General features: G+C 39.4%; 1 protein-coding gene across 2 annotated transcripts in view; it reads right to left on the bottom strand.

The window, feature by feature from the left end:
* Window positions 1-16,860, bottom strand: part of CD96 (CD96 molecule) — a 96,811-nt gene that overhangs the window by 33,222 nt on the left and 46,729 nt on the right. For both annotated transcript variants that reach the window (XM_027516006.1, XM_027516088.1), the window contains exon 8: window positions 9,955-10,047. In XM_027516006.1, coding sequence (XP_027371807.1) covers window positions 9,955-10,047 — 93 coding nt within the window. The remainder of the gene's footprint in view (window positions 1-9,954; window positions 10,048-16,860) is intronic.

The following is a 16,860-nucleotide window of genomic DNA, read 5'->3' as shown; positions in this document are numbered from 1 at the left end:
AAGAATATGCTTCCTTACCTTAGCCAAGTGAAGTGTGGGTTCACGAGACCCCTCAGAGTTCTTGACCTGTGTGTATTGGAGTGTGGGACAAAGAAGACTGGTGCCAGGCTAAAAACGCTGCACTGGGAGTCCGTGCTTGGGTGACAGTGCTAAATGGGCATAGAGAAGAGAGATACAGCCATACTGAGGAGAGGAGCACTTCCCCCAAACAGAAGCTGAGGTACATGTTTTCCCAAACAAAACAGGATACGACAAAAATAAATCTCACCCAACAAAAATACTGAGAGGAACAAAAAAGTCCCCAAGTAGAAACTAACTGGTGGTGGGGAGGAGGGCAGGCGGTGCTGGGCGCAGGAAGCAGGAGACTGAAGGACAGCGTGGCCCACGGGGGACAGCATCCTCAGGCCAGTCACAGCTTAGTGAGAAGTCTGATGAAGTGCTGCCACGAAATCAAGATAGAACTTTTTATTTTCCTCATCCTTACGGCACCTAAATGACATTACAGTAAAGCTGACAAGGAAGAGCTTTCCTTACCTACCCCTCCTCATTTTTCTGCATTTTGTGATCTCCAAAGAGAAATTCAAGCCAAAAAGTAAGAGTGGAGAAGAGGATGGAGCCAGGAAATTTCAACCATACCTGCAACCTCTCTCCGCTCCCCACCACACACATAAAAGATACAACCTGACATTCCAGGATTCCACAGTTGAAGTAGACCCAAGCTTGGTGGAGAGGAAGGACAGAAGTTCTGAATTAACTTTTTCAAATTTTGACATTACACTGACCTGCTTTTTAAATTATGGATACAAACCTGTTCTTGTGACCGAAAGGGACCGGATAATTATTATACAAAAATCACCAAAAAAGCCAAGGAAAAAAATTACCTACAATTTCTTTCAGAAGCTAGGCAGAAACTCTACAGTGCTCATTTGAACAGGGAATGATAGGAAAAAAGAAAATTATTCTTTTTGCTAAGCTACTCAGTTTACCTTATTTATTCAACTAAAAACAAAGGTAAAATTTATTTGTAAGTTTAGGCTGCTACTGTCATAGTGATATGGTTCATTAAGCTCAATTGTCCATGACTTTGCCTAATTTTATGTAGACTTAAAGCTAAAAATCTAACTTATTTTCTCAAATAGTAATGTTTTCACTTGACCTTCCACTCTATTGACATAGCATTTATTGACATAGTTACCCAGTCTCCTTGACAAATGTGTAATTTTATATTCCATCAATTCACTTGCAGCATAAAAATAGAGCTTTTAAATCCACAATGGCATTAGCTGGACAATTGAACTTTAAAGAATATAGGTCAGCAAATACATCTAAATACATCTGAGTCAGCCTCATTAACCTCTGATATCAGGATAAGGTGGATATTGAGCCCCAGGTCAACAAAAGAAGATGTGTGGTATGAAATCTTAATTTTTACATACAACTCTTTTCCATGGAAGGCAGATAGTTAGGGGGAACATGTGCTCACTTGAAGGACCAAAGGCAGTGTGTATTGCTGGATTACTGGCCCAGAAAGAATTTTCCCCCTATGGGGGAAGATGCCAGTAGGCAGGACAGAGCTCATCACACATCATGTGGTGCATTCACAGACACTCAATAATTAGTAAATGAACTGAAGAATTTCCAATAGCTTTTCCCCAGAGGTAACTCACCCCAAGGGGGGAAAACTGAATAAACAAATACCCAAGGTAAATCAGTCATCAAGGAGGCTACCCTTGACTTACGTGCAACAGCTATGGAAAGAATTGAGAAATTACTTAATGAACTGTAATGCGTGTCCCAGGCGAATGATGGTGACAAAGAGGGAATGTCCAGAATTTCCTAGGATTCAATGGAAAGCATTGAAGTTTTATTTGGATTCTGTACATATTTCTGGGCAATAAGAATTATAGTATAATGATGTTGAGAGGAAAATGGAAAATGAATGGAGGAGGAGGTTTTTCTCCAATTTACTTCCAACTGAGGTAATGTTAGCCCCACTTCTGGAGGCTGCATTTCTCAGAAAGCACTGGTCTAGAGAAGGGAAAGATTAATATAGGCATAGCTGTCATATTGACCTTTTCATGGCAACAATACCAACATAATACTAGAAGGGATTTATTCAATGTCCAGTGACATTTATTGAGCACCCATCATGTACTCTCAGAGGCAGTAAGACTCAGGCTTTCAAGCTAACTGTCTAGGTTCCATCTTGGCTCTTTCACTTTCTGCACAGTTTTGGGTAAGTTAATTAACCTCTTTGTGCTTTGGTATCTTCATCTGTAAAATGGGTTAATGATAGTGCCTATACCATTGCTTTTTGGGGAGGAGTCGGTCAGACAGTAAAGAATCTGTCTGCAATGGAGGAGACCTGGGTTTGATCCCGGGAGAAGGGCATGGCATCCCACTCCAGCATCCTTGCCTGGGAAATCCCATTGACAGTGGAGCCTGGCGGGCTACAGTTCACGGTGTCACAAAAAAGTTGGACATGACTCAGTGACTAAACAACAACAACAACAACAAATGAGATAATACATTAACTAGTTTAGAATAGTGCCAGGCACACCAGAGGCACCCAAATATTAACAAACATTATTAAAATTATTGCTTAGTAGTGCAATACAATCAGAGCGGTTGGTAAAAATTGGGGAAAATTAGTAGAAAAAAGCCTGGAAGACCCTTGTACAATAGTTTTACTAAAAATGTTTAATTTATTCTCCCACATTTAGGCAGACAATCCTGCTGAGACATCTGTCACACACATTACTTTCCATTTCTACATACGTCCATTTTAGTTTAGACCATTATCTCTTTCAATCTACATCATTTGGTCTTCGGTTTTACTTACATTTTTCTTATATTAAAATAGCCATAGTGGCTGTTTGTTGATGATCAGATCACAGCCCAGATACACATCCCGTTAACCTAAGCTGCCCTGGAGGAGAGGAAACCCATTCCAGTATTCTTGCCTGGAGAATTCCATGGACAGAGGAGGATGGTGGGCTAGATCCATGGGATCGGAAAAGACTTGGACACGACTTAGCAACTAAACAACCTAAGTTCATTCCCACCTGGTTCCACCTCACCTGAGCAACTTGCAGCCCCTCCCCAACAAGAGTTGTCAGCACTCACCCTGCTTGTCTTCCCATGTCCTGTATGCATTGTATGTCTTTGCTCAAGACTATTGTCTGAAGATCTGTTTCTCATCTTTCTTCCACGTGCATGTATATTTCTTTCCAGATCCCCTGGGCAACTTTCCACTTTCCTGATTCTACTCTTCCTGCTCCCAGAACTCATTTCTTTTTCTTAATTTTCAGTGCTTGGATACATATGATAAAACTCCCAGACAGCAACAGAGGTGTCCTGACCCTTAAAGCCAGGTATGCCATGGCCACAGAAGGTGTCAGAAGTTGCTATCACAAACAAATCACAGAGGCTTCTCATTGGCTTGCAGTGTCTGTCAGGGATCCTCCTCTCTTCACTTTAGAATCCAATATCCAGACCACAGCTGATCTGATCTGCTTGCCCTGTATTTGTGTTAGACTAATCTTATCTAATTCCAGTTTGACCCCATCCATTTCTGACATGCTTTCTCATAAATTAGTAGTTTCATTGCATCCCCTGGGTAATGCTTCCTTCAGTCTGTACCCTTCATGTCTGACTCTCTGCTCACCAAGGATAAGGTGTGCTCACATGCAGAGCTTGGCCAGTGATTAGAAACAGACTGGATTTGATATTTCTTTCAAAACTTCTAAGAGTAGAAAGATCCAGACTGTAAAAATTAGATAAATTTTTAGAGAGGGCTTAAATCAAAAATTAATGCCATCAGATCAAGAGTTGTGCTAAAACATAAAAATAGGGGGCAGAGGCAAAAGGTCTATGACCTAGTGGTCAATGAAATGGGAGGCTAAGCAAGTGGTCTGGCTAGACTGTAAGTTCTGTGGAGCTGGGGGCTGCCTGTCTCATTCATTATACCCCAGTTCAGTTCACTTCAGTTCAGTCTTTCAGTCATGTCCAGTCATGTCTGACTCTTTGTGACCCCATGGATTGCAGCAATGCCAGGCTTCCCTGTCCATCACTAACTCCTGGAGCTTACTCAAACTCATGTCCATTGAGTTGGTGAAGCCATCCAACCATCTCATCCTTGGTTGTCCCCTTCTCCTACCTTCAATTTTCCCCAGAATCAGGGTCTTTTCAAATGAGTCAGTTCTTTGCATCAGGTAGCCGAAGTATTGGAGTTGCAGCTTCAGCATCAGTCCTTCCAAAGAATATTCAGGACTGATTTTCATCAGGATGGACTGGTTGTATCTCCTTGCTGTCCAAGGGACTCTCAAGAGTCTCCTCCAACACCACAGTTCAAATGCATCAATTCTTTGGTGCTTAGCTTTCTTTATAGTCCAACTCTTGCATCCATACATGATTAATGGAAAAACCATAGCTTTGACTAGATGGACATTTGTTGGCAAAGTAATGCCTCTGCTTTTTAATATGTTGTTTAGATTGGTCATAGTTTTTCTTCCAAGGAGCAAGAGGCTTTTTTAAAAAATTTTATTTAATTTTTAAACTTTACATAATTGTATTAGTTTTGCCAAATATCAAAATGAATCCACCACAGGTATACATGTGTTCCCCATCCTGAACCCTCCTCCCTCCCCATACCATCCCTCTGGGTCATCCCAGTGCACTAGCCCCAAGCGTCCAGTATTGTGCATCGAACCTGGACTGGCATCTCGTTTCATACATGATATTTTACATGTTTCAGTGCCATTCTCACAAGGAGCAAGAGGCTTTTAATTTCATGGCTGAAGTCACCATCTGCAGTGATTTTGGAGCCCCCCAAAATAAAGTCTCTCACTATTTCTACTGTTTCCCCATCTATTTGCCATGAAGTGATGGGACCAGATGCCATGATCTTAGTTTTCTGAATGCTGAGCTTTAAGCTAACTTTTTCACCCTCCTCTTTCACTTTCATCAAGAGCCTCTTTAGTTCTTTGCTTTCTGCATTAAGGGTGGTGTCATCTGCATATCTGAGGTTATTGATATTTCTCCTGGCAATCTTGACTCCAGCTTGTGCTTCATCCAGTCCAGCATTTCTCATGACATACTCTGCATATAAGTTAAATAAGCAGGGTGACAATATACAGCCTAGACATACTCCTTTCCCGATTTGGAATCAGTCTGTTGTTCCATGTCCAGTTCTAACTATTGATTCTTGACCTGCATACAGATTTCTCAGGAGTCAGATAAGGTGGTCTGGCATTCCCATCTATTTAAGAATTTTCCGCAGTTTGTTGTGATCCACACAGTCAAAGGCTTTGGCATAGTCAATAAAGCAGAAGTAGATATTTTTCTGGAACTCTCTTGGTTTTTCAATGATCCAACAGATGTTGGCAATTCAATCTCTGGTTCCTCTGCCTTTTCTAAATCCAGCTTGAATATCTGTATCCCAGCACCTCAAAAATTCCTGGCTCATTGTTGGCACTCAGTGTTTTCTTGTTGAATGAAGGAAGGTCTTGGATGATTTTCAGTGTCAGAGGTGGCATTTCTGAGGTCTGCTCTCTGAGGCTATGTATGCATGTGCTAAGTTGTTTCAGCCATGTCTGATTCTTTGCAACCCTATGGACGATAGCCCACCTGGCTTCTCCATCCATGGGATTCTCCAGGAATGAAGACTGGAGTGGGTTGCCATTTCTTCCTCCTCCTTCCTCCTTCCCCACCCAGGGATCAAAATCACATCTCTTATGTCTCCTACATTGGCAGGCAGTTTCTTTACCATTAGCAGCTCGGATGGTAAAGAATCTGCCTGCAATGTAGGAGAGCCAAATTCAATCCCTGGGTTGGGAAGATCCCCTAGAGAGGGGAATGGCAACCCACTCCAGTATTCTTGTCTGAAAGACCTGGATTTACACCAGTACTGTCTCATTCTACATTTGTCTGGGGCCTTCTATGGTCCCATGCAGGCATGTGCCTATTTTACCACTCAGCTTTTCAGCCTCTTGTCTTTTCCTAGGACAGTGCTGAGAAAGCAGCTGGGACTCAGAAAACACGTTAATTCAGGTTGAATTGAGCTGGGGTTTCCTGAGTAACTCTTGCTGTTGGCTATGAAGTTCCATTGTTTTCATTACTTTCTACATTTGTTTAAAGAATATAATTTCATTAGGGAGAAAAGGACTATGAATTGGATGTTTGCAACAATATCTGTAGCTTAATAATTATGACTGATTATACAGTTCACTAGATCTTAGAATTTGTAATGAAACCATAGCCTTTTGAAGTTGGTTTTCATGACATGTTCCATCCCGTTTCCTTTCTTAAAAGAACACAAAGGTGAACCTTACCAGCTTCTGAGGCAGCCAGTCATTATGTGATTTCATAATTATCCTCTGGATAGCCAAAATGAAATTTAGATATTTCAGTTATAATTCAATGTTTATTCTAAGCAAGTGAGTTTCATTTAGATATAAGCAGCCATGTTAAATCATGGGGTTTTTTTTACATATAAAAATCACTAATGTTTGAAAATATATCAAACATAACCTTGTTACTATCTTGACAGAGGTCTAGATTTTGTAAAGTGAGAAATAGCTACTCTTATTATACTTGAGCTACTTGAGTCTGAAAGTAAACAGCGTTTCTCAATCTTGGCACTATTGACATTTTGGACCCTATTAATTCTTTGTCTTGTGTTGTAGCATCCTTGGCCTCTATATTTATTTTTCAGGAATTTCCCAACTACGTCACCTTAGTACGATTGTAGATGAGGTAGCATTTTTCCTGCTTTAACCAAATATGTTTCTTTGACTGTGCTCTTTCAACTTCTCTAATACTAGAGCTATATTTAGATTGTAGACTCGTTAAGAATAACAAATACCCTTTTCTTTTCCTTGAATTTCTTCACAGAAATAAGAATGATATTTGAACTGATGGAACAGTTTAGTAGTGTATGTCAACTAACCACATAGAAAACTGAGCTAGAAGAAATTCACTTATGCTTTCAATTGCCAAACTGTATATACCATGATATATCATCATGATTCTTTTTCTTTTGAAAAAGAGAAAAAGTCACTGTTGAATTTCTAGCACCTAGAAGAGTATCTGGTGCATAGTAAGTGTTCAATAAACATTTGGTGAACGAATTATGTCGATTCCTTTCTAAAAATGTTTCATGAGGTCCCTCCCATTTCTTAAGATATAATAACTAGAATCTTTAGATTGGTCTTAAGGCTCTCTTTATTCTGCATTTTCCAATCTTCATCCTTGCTTCTCTGCTACACAATCCCACTCCTTTAACCAGAACTTACCTACCAATATTTTCTCAAATCCCCATGAATATCTTCACCAGCGCACAACTGCTCACTCTGTTCTTTTCGTTTGTTGTAGTTCAGTTGCAAAGTCATGTCTGACTCTTTGTGACCCCAATTTTTTTTGTTTAAAATATTTTTCCAAGCTCTTAACTTGTCAAATAAATATAATATGTACTTAAGGTCAGCTTATTTCATCTCCCTTTGTAACATTTCCTGGATTCATGAACTCATAGACACCCTTCCATACTCAAAGATAAAAGCAACCCACTCCAGTATTCTTGCCTGGAAAATTCCATGGACAGAGGAGCCTGGTTGGCTACAGTCCAAAGGGTATCAAAGAGTTGGACACAACTGAGTGACCAAGCACGACAACGATGACCTCTCCTTCAGTATTGTAATTCTATAAAACATGGCACTTTTCACCTTACTATTTGGACTTACTATTTTCATATGTGCATCTCTCTCCAAGCACACAGCAATCTTTCTGAAGGCAGAAGCAAATTATCTTCACAGAGTCTATTACATGATATCTACATAGTGAAGGAACATTAGTCTCATTTATTCTTTTCCATTCACTTATTCAACTAATATTTTTGCATGCCAATTCTGTGCTAGGCATGTGTGAGGAAGCAAAACAAATATGACATATATATCCTTGTCCTCATGAAGTTTTTAAGACCAATTGGAAAAAACATGGCATCTAATGTACTGAGAACTAGATTTATATTCAGAAGACTTTGGTGTGAACACTAACTTTGCCACTTATTAGTCATGTGATCACTTAAGCTCTCAGCATCTCAGCGTCCCCATCTGGAAAGTGGGAATGGGAATGGTGATGCTTACTCTGGTTGCCTCTCATTATGAATGTGTGCATGCTCTGTCACTTCAGTCATGTCTGACTCTTTGCAACCTCATGGACTGTAACCTGCCAGGCTCCTCTGTCTATGGGATCTTCTCATTATAAAAAAGATCAAACCACATCAAATGTTAGGTGCAAACATTTTCTAAGTGACAAAATGTGGTTGCTTTACTTTGTACACAAATTTGTTGACACTTTTTCCTTCAAGAGGTGGAGCTCAATTCTCTTCCTCTTGAGTATAAGTTAGACGTAGTGACTTGCTTTTAACAGATAGAATATAGCAATAATAATGGTGTACAGTTTTGTAGACTGGGTCATAAGGAGTCAGGGGGCTTTTATCTTGGTGACTCTGTTTCTTGAACTACTTGGTCTGGGGGATTACAGCTGCCATAGAGAGAGGCAGCCCTGTAGAGAGGTCCATGTGGTGAGTAGCTGAGACCTCCTGCCAACGTGTCCAAGTTTGGAAGCAGAGCCCTCAGCTTCAGTCAAGCCTTCAGATGACGGGAGCCCAACAGCCTGACTCCACCCTCATGAAAGAACCTGAGCCACACACTCAGCTAAGCTACTCCTGTCTCATGTAAAACCACATGAGACAATATATATGTTAAACCTAGTTTATTTTTGTTTGGGTGATTTGTTATACAGCGATGGATAACTAACACATAGAGTACTAGAGAGATTTAAGGTATTACTGTTGAATATGCTAATGCTTGTTGAATGAAGAATATCATAATTTACTATGGTTTATTGCTGAATGATGAGTTAGAAGAGGAAGAAAAAGAAGCATAAAAGAGAGAAAATTACAAAGTCTTAAGAACTAGGAAAAAATAGATGGATGCAAAATGTCTATTGGGTGATTTGCAGGCATTTCTCACCCTGCCACATGCTTCATTCTCTGAGCGCCATCAACCTGTGACAGTGACTGCAGGCTACCTGTCAAAGGCTACAGGCTAAACAAATCATTCATTTCTAGTGACTGCTTTGTTTTATTCCATTTTCAGTTCTCTTTTTGAGCTAAAATTGATAGTTTTAATTAAAGAAGAAATAAAAAGCATACTTCTACTCTATGTAGAACATACTTTTCTGTGCTAGAGAAAGTCACCTTGGTTCTTTATTAAACATAAAGGCCACAGACATGGAAATTTATGATTTGTTTGCATCAATGCCAACTTCTGAAACTCACTGCTATCCCTTTGCCATAGAAACACTGACCCAGCCTGAACTCCATTATTAATAATGCCATTGGAAGGCTGAATTCAAGTCCTCATCCCAGTCAATTTTGTCAAAATTAATTTGAACAAGAACAGATTTGAATTTAAAACTATCTACCTACCTGTGGCCCACAGGATCCCTACTTACAACAATTTCTTAAACACCCTACTGATAGCACAGTTGTAGAGGAGCACTGTCAATTTATTAACGTCTTTAATAATAAATATAGAATTTAAATTTCTCATTGAGTATTTATTGACCCTGGTTTTGCCAGAAATGACAACCCATTCCAGTGTTCTTGCTTGGAGAATCCCAGGGACGGGGGAGCCTGGTGGGCTTCCGTCTATGTGGTCGCACAGAGGCAGACATGACTGAAGCGACTTAGCAGCAGCAGCAGCAAAGTGAAGGACTTTGGAAGTTGTGCTAATTCTTTTAATCCATGAAAATAGTACTTAATATATTTATTTAAAATCTCCATAGATAAGAATGGGGCATGAATCATACAAATTTTCTGAAATTTTTCTATCAATCTACTTAAAGGATTAATAGTTCATGGGAAGTAAAACAGTATAAAAACATTCTTACCTGTAGGAGATATGCTGTTGGCTAGAGAAGGTCGGGTGCCAAGGGTAGATTCTGTAGCATTGAGTGGAGAATCTATTGGAGGGTTCAGTGAGCCTGGAAGGATCAAACAGACACTGGTAATGAACAAAATACTGTGGCAGGAAGATAAAAGTAACTTAGTTCCCGCCAAACCTTTATTTATTCATCTAAGAAATTATTGATTAAAAGTCATCATTATTGCTTGCTATGGGCTAGGAAGTGGAGTAAAATGGTGAAAGGTAAAGACACAGGACTGTCTTTAAAGAGCATACAGCCTAGAATATAGGTAGGTAGCCAGGCACCGTGCTGAGTGCTACGGCAACAGAAGTGCAAGATGCCAGGAGAATGCAAGGAGGGGCACCAACCAACACTGAGAGGTCAGGGAAAGCTTCCTGGAGAACACCGCATTTAACCAAGACCTCGTAAAACAATTATAGCAGCAATGTTTTGAGGCATGTGGCAAGTAACCATAGTTTACAAATCCATAGACCCACAAAAAATTTTTTTATCGCTAAGAGTAGAAACAATGATACAGCTCTCCAAAAGGACATGACATCAATGGGCATAAGATTGATGATATTATTGTGCTCTTACTAAAATTTCTATTTTTTTTTCATAGAATTTTTATTTGGCTACAACTTTTTTTCTCTCTCTCTCTCTCTCTCTCGTGTGTGTATGTGTGGGGGGCGGGTTTCTGGGATGAAAGAGAAGCTGATATATGTTGTTTCATTTATGATAATACATTCAGGTCAGTTCCTTAAAGTTCATTGTTATATTGTAAAATAATTCTACCAGCAGTTTAAAACAATTTACAGATGTCAGAAGGACCTATTGACTTTAGGAATATATGGATTAATATAATTAATATTTAATTATTAAATACAATTACTTAATTATATTTAAATTAACTTTATCTAAATAAAGTTATTTTTATTTAAGGCTAGGGGATTTTGTGATTTTTCTATATATAATGGCATTGAGTATAGTATTACACATCTGATGATCTGAATCAGTTATTTGGACATTTAGTTAGAAATGATATCATTGTTTCTATTCTTTAAGGAATAGGTATATATAATTTATGTCACTTGATAGCACATAGCACATTGGAAGGAATTTGTTTTTGTAATCTAAAAGCATCTCTGCTTTATTTTCATTGGTAATTTGCTATTGCTGTTGACTATAGGTTGTGCTCACAGTTGGCTGTGACTTGCTATCATAAACGACCACTTGCTATTAAGTATTCTGAGGGGCAGTTACATGAAGAGTATGTGAATATGTCAGTAGAGTGACTATCCTCTTCCTCTCATGCTATCAGGAGCAAGTATGAACTCCTCAGTACGACACACAAATCTAATTCTGATTTAATCCCACATTAAATTTCCATCTTCATTTCCTGATATTGCCTATTATCTTTTGACAGTGTTAGTCACTCAGTCATACCTGACTCTTTGCAACTGAATGCACTGTACCCTCCAGGCTCCTCTGGTCATAGAATTCTCCAGGCAAGATTATTGAAGTAGGTAGTCATTCCCTTCTCCAGGGGATTTTCCAGACCCAGGGATTGAACTTGGGTCTCCTGCATTGCAGGCAAATTTTTTACTGACTGAACCACCAGGGAATCTCTATCTTTTACATCTCTTTAAAATCATACCCTCAATCCAACCCAATTTACCAAATATAATATGTTCTCTATGACTTATTGATCTTTGTGTTTGCTGTTTCCTAAGACTTTCCCATTCCAAACTTTCTACTACATGCCTCTCAAACTTGAAGAACCCTAGGGTTCTTTGTGATGTGCTCATAGTACTCAATGTTTATCCTAGCAAAGGCCTCATTACTTCATTGCTATGTCTCTCAAGAAAAGTAATTGTTTTGTTTCTCACTGTATTCCTGGTTCTGGGAAATGCAAGTGGATGTGTGTGTATATATATATATATATATATATATATATATATATCAGTTCAGTTCAGTTCAGTTCAGTTGCTCAGTCGTGTCCGACTCTTTGCACCCTATGAATCACAGCACGCCAGGCCTCCCTGTCCATCACCAACTCCCGGAGTTCACCCAGACTCACGTCCATCGAGTCAGTGATGCCATCCAGCCATCTCATCCTCTGTCGTCCCCTTCTCCTCCTGCCCCCAATCCCTCCCAGCATCAGGGTCTTTTCCAATGAGTCAACTCTTCTCATGAGGTGGCCAAAGTACTGGAGTTTCAGCTTTAGCATCATTCCTTTCAAAGAACACCCAAGGCTGATCTCCTTCAGAATGGACTGGTTGGATCTCCTTGCAGTCCAAGGGACTCTCAAGAGTCTTCTCCAACACCACAGTTCAAAAGCATCGATTCTTTGGCGCTCAGCCTTCTTCACATCGATACATGACCACAGGAAAAACCATAGCCTTGACTAGACGAACCTTTGTTGGCAAAGTAATGTCTCTGCTTTTGAATATGCTATCTAGGTTGGTCATAACTTTCCTTCCAAGGAGTAAGTGTCTTTTAATTTCATGGCTGCAGTCACCATCTGCAGTGGTTTTGGAGCCCAAAAAAATAAATTCTGACACTGTTTCCCTATCTATTTCCCATGAAGTGATGGGACCATATGCCATGATCTTCGTTTTCTGAATGGTGAGCTTTAAGCCAACTTTTTCACTCTCCACTTTCACTTTCATCAAGAGGCTTTTTAGTTCCTCTTCACTTTCTGCCATAAAGGTGGTGTCATCTGCATATCTGAGGTTATTGATATTTCTCCTGGCAATCTTGATTCCAGCTTGTGCTTCTTCCAGTCCAGCGTTTCTCATGATGTACTCTGCGTATAAGTTAAATAAGCAGGGTGACAATACACAGCCTTGACGTACTCCTTTTCCTATTTGGAACCAGTCTGTTGTTCCATGTCCAGTTCTAACTGTTGCTTCCTGACCTACATATAGGTTTCTCAAGAGGCAGATCAGGTGGTCTGGTATTCCCATCTCTTTCAGAATTTTCCACAGTTTATTGTGATCCACACAGTCAAAGGCTTTGGCATAGTCAATAAAGCAGAAATAGATGTTTTTCTGGAACTCTCTTGCTTTTTCCAAGATCCAGCGGATGTTGGCAATTTGACCTCTAGTTCCTCTGCCTTTTCTAAAACCAGCTTGAACATCAGGAAGTTCACGGTTCACATATAGCTAAAGCCTGGCTTGGAGAATTTTGAGCATTACTTTACTAGCGTGTGAGATGAGTGCAATTGTGTGGTAGTTTGAGCATTCTTTGGCATTGCCTTTCTTTGGGATTTGAATGAAAACTGACCTTTTCCAGTCCTGTGGTCACTGCTGAGTTTTCCAAATTTGCTGGCATATTGAGTGCAGCACTTTCACAGCATCATCTTTCAGGATTTGAAATAGCTCAACTGGAATTCCGTCACCTCCACTAGCTTTGTTCGTAGTGATGCTTTCTAAGGCCCACTTGACTTCACATTCCAGGATGTCTGGCTCTAGGTCAGTGATCACACCATTGTGATTATCTGGGTTGTGAAGATCGTGCATTAGTTTTCCATACCCATGTTCCATTTCATTAAAGTTGCTATTTCTGTAAGGTGTTACCAAAAAAACCCAAACAAACTTTTTGGCCAGCCCAATAGTTTGGAAAATGAGGCTTATGCCACAACAGCAGTCAGATACATATTTAAAATTGATCTTCTTTCATTCAGGGGTAGATTCCCTGAATGAGGCATAAGCTTCATTTTCCAAACTATTGGGCTGGCCAAAAAGTTTGTTTGGGTTTTTTTGGTAACACCTTACAGAAATAGCAACCTTAATGTAATGGAACATGGGTATGGAAAAATAATGCACAGGTGTTTTTGTCTGTAGATTGATTAGAATAGAGACTGGCAAGCTATAGCTAAGGTGAAATTCCACTCACTGTCTATATTTGCAAATAAAGTTTTATTGAAATACAGCCATGCCCATTTGTTTATGTACTGTCTATGGCTACTTTTGTACTACAATAGCAGGGCTGAGTAACTGTGATAGAGACTACATGGTCCACAAAACAATATATTTACTATCTGGCAGGTTAAAAACAGAAAATGTTTGCCAACTGGAACAAAAGCTGTTGATAGGTTATGCTCAATCCTAGATTTCCAAATTAGGAAAGAAGCATTTAATTTTTATTTGTTGCCTATTTCTATTTTAAGATATTATTTTGCCAGGTTTCATCACAAATATCTTTGTAAGCTGCAGGGTCCTTAGCTTCACAGTGCATTATGATGTTATTACTGCAAGATTTGCATTTTGAGATGAACTCTTTGCTCTATGACAAAAATGATGCACAGCTTTGCTGAGGCTCTCAAGAGTTTCTAGTTTAAGACTGGCCTATGAAGTAGAAATTCTGTCCTGGTGAAAACAAAACTGCTGCTGCTGCTGCTAAGTCACTTCAGTCGTGTCCGACTCTGTGAGACCCCATAGACGGCAGTCCACCAGGCTCCCCCGTCCCTGGAATTCTCCAGGCAAGAACACTGGAGTGGGTTGCCATTTCCTTCTCCAATGCATGAAAGTGAAAGTGAAGTCGCTCAGTTGTGTCTGACGCGTAGCGACCCCATGGACTACAGGCTACCAGGCTCCTCCATCCATGGGTTTTTCCAGGCAAAAGTACTGGAGTGGGGTGCCATTGCTTTCTCTGGAAAACAAAACTAAGTGTGTATAAAAAGGAGGGGCTAAAACCTAACAAAGAAAATTTATTTCCCAAAATCAAATACAGAATTTAACAGAAACATGCAAGCTAGTTTTCAGACCATTACATTTACCATAATGTTGTAAAGGGCTGGGCTGCTGAACACTTCATCCATTTCTGAGTGTGTCCACTCTGCACAGGCCTAGCAGGGCTCTGAGGACCCCCCTCATGTACAGCAGTGGCCATGTGTGTCTCACAAGGGGAGCAGGGTCAATTCTAGAGCTTCCTCAGAGTTTGACTCAGCCATTAGCTGGTTCACTCAGCTAATGAGGAGGTCCTTGCTTCTCAAAATGTGCTCCATAGTAACTTTTAGGATCTTATTAGAAATGCAGACTCTCAGGCCCCTCCCAATCCCTCAACTTACTGAATCAAAATCTGCTTTTTAAGAAGATCATTAGGTGATCTGTATGTATACTAAAGTCCTTTCTTGATATACTCAACATTCCTGGGATCAGTCACAGGTATGTGGGAAACCATGAAATCAGAGAATTTGGCTGGCATATGTCACCTTCATATTCACTAGTCCTCTCATCCCGCTATTGAGCTATCCCTTTTGAATCTTCTTCCCACATCCTCAAACACATATGGACACTCCCTTACACACAGTGAACCACTCATCAATCCTTAACTCTCTTGTATCTCAAAGGTCTGGATCTCAGCTGTTACAGTTGGAAGTCAATTTAATCAACAAATCTCTGTTGAGGCTGATGATAGCCAGAATATTACCCACCCTGGGGAGGTATCTGCACTTAACTTTTGAATTGAAACAATATAAGATAGTCCCTTTACTGCCCCAAAACAAAATAACTCCTTGCATATGTCAAAACATTGATTCTGCACCACTACAATATTAGACATTCTCATTGACTAGGTTGACATGTTAGAATATTTTTATAAAGAGTATTCTTTTTTTTTTTTAAACTACTGTTGAATCATGAATAGCTCCCTGACAAGTCACCTTCACTTTGATCCTCTCCCTTTCCTGAATTTTCTAGAGTAAGAATCACTGAGCAGTTGAATGTCCTGGAAGATAGGGGTAGGTGGGGAAGGAAGCACCTCAGAGGGCTGTTACCTTTTAGCCTTCCAACATTATTACTCTTTTCTGGGAACAAAAGAGAGCAAAATCTCCTCCCCTTCTCTCTCTAAATATCCTTTCTGTTATATAATAGTCTCAGAATTTCTCTATTTTAGCACTGAGAGACAGATTTATCTCCTGCGTTTTCATCTCAATATCTGTCTACAATAATAGTCTGACTCTTCCGCAAGGCAATGATCCTTGCGCAAGGCGTCAGAACTTTCTCCAGAGTTTGTGAAGCATCCAGCAGTACTACTGCAGGCAGAAAGCATGTTTGCAAGTAAATGTTTAAGAACTTATAACAAATGGGAAAATATGATATTGCAATGACAGTGCTTTGTGGAGCCTCAACTGTATCTTCTAAATCATTCATGAAGATAGATATCAGAATATGAGCAGAATACAAGCTATAATTTTGGGAAATTGAACTGTTTAAGACTGATTATCTTTAATATTTGATTGTAAAGGATGAAAACTCATTTGACAATTTAAAATTAACCATCTGCTCAGAGCCTAAAATTATACTAGAGCAGGGCTATCCTGTAAAATTGAAATTATGGTGTGCTTTGAGTACCAGAATCAGTGCTCTTCCTTATTACCTTAAAAATATTCACTATTTTCTGATATTAAAGCCAAATACAGTTCAAGAGAATGAGAAGGCAAGCTTGGAAGAAAATATTTGCAAAAGACACATCTGATAAAGAATCGTTATCAAAATATTCAAAGAGTTCTTAAATCTCAACAATAAGAAAACAGATAACCTGATTTAAAAATGGGCCAGAGATAGACATCTCACCACAGAAAATATACATTTGGCAAATAAGCATATGAAAACGTACTCCACATCATATATCATCAGAAAATGCAAATTGAAACAACACTGAAATGTTGCTACACTTGTTAGAATGGCTGAAATTTAGAATACTGACAATACAAAATGCTGGCTGAGATGTAGAGCAATAGTAACTCTCCTTCATTGCTGGTTGGTGGGTATGCAAAATGATATAGTCAGTTTCAAAGACAATTTGTTGATTTCTTATAAATCTAAACATACTCTTACAATACAATCTAGCAATTGTGCCCTTTGGTATTTACTCAAATGATTT

This window comes from Bos indicus x Bos taurus, chromosome 1 (genome assembly GCF_003369695.1).
Source record: "Bos indicus x Bos taurus breed Angus x Brahman F1 hybrid chromosome 1, Bos_hybrid_MaternalHap_v2.0, whole genome shotgun sequence".
Classification (NCBI taxonomy): domain Eukaryota; kingdom Metazoa; phylum Chordata; class Mammalia; order Artiodactyla; family Bovidae; genus Bos; species Bos indicus x Bos taurus.
This window is presented reverse-complemented; position numbering and strand designations above follow the sequence as displayed.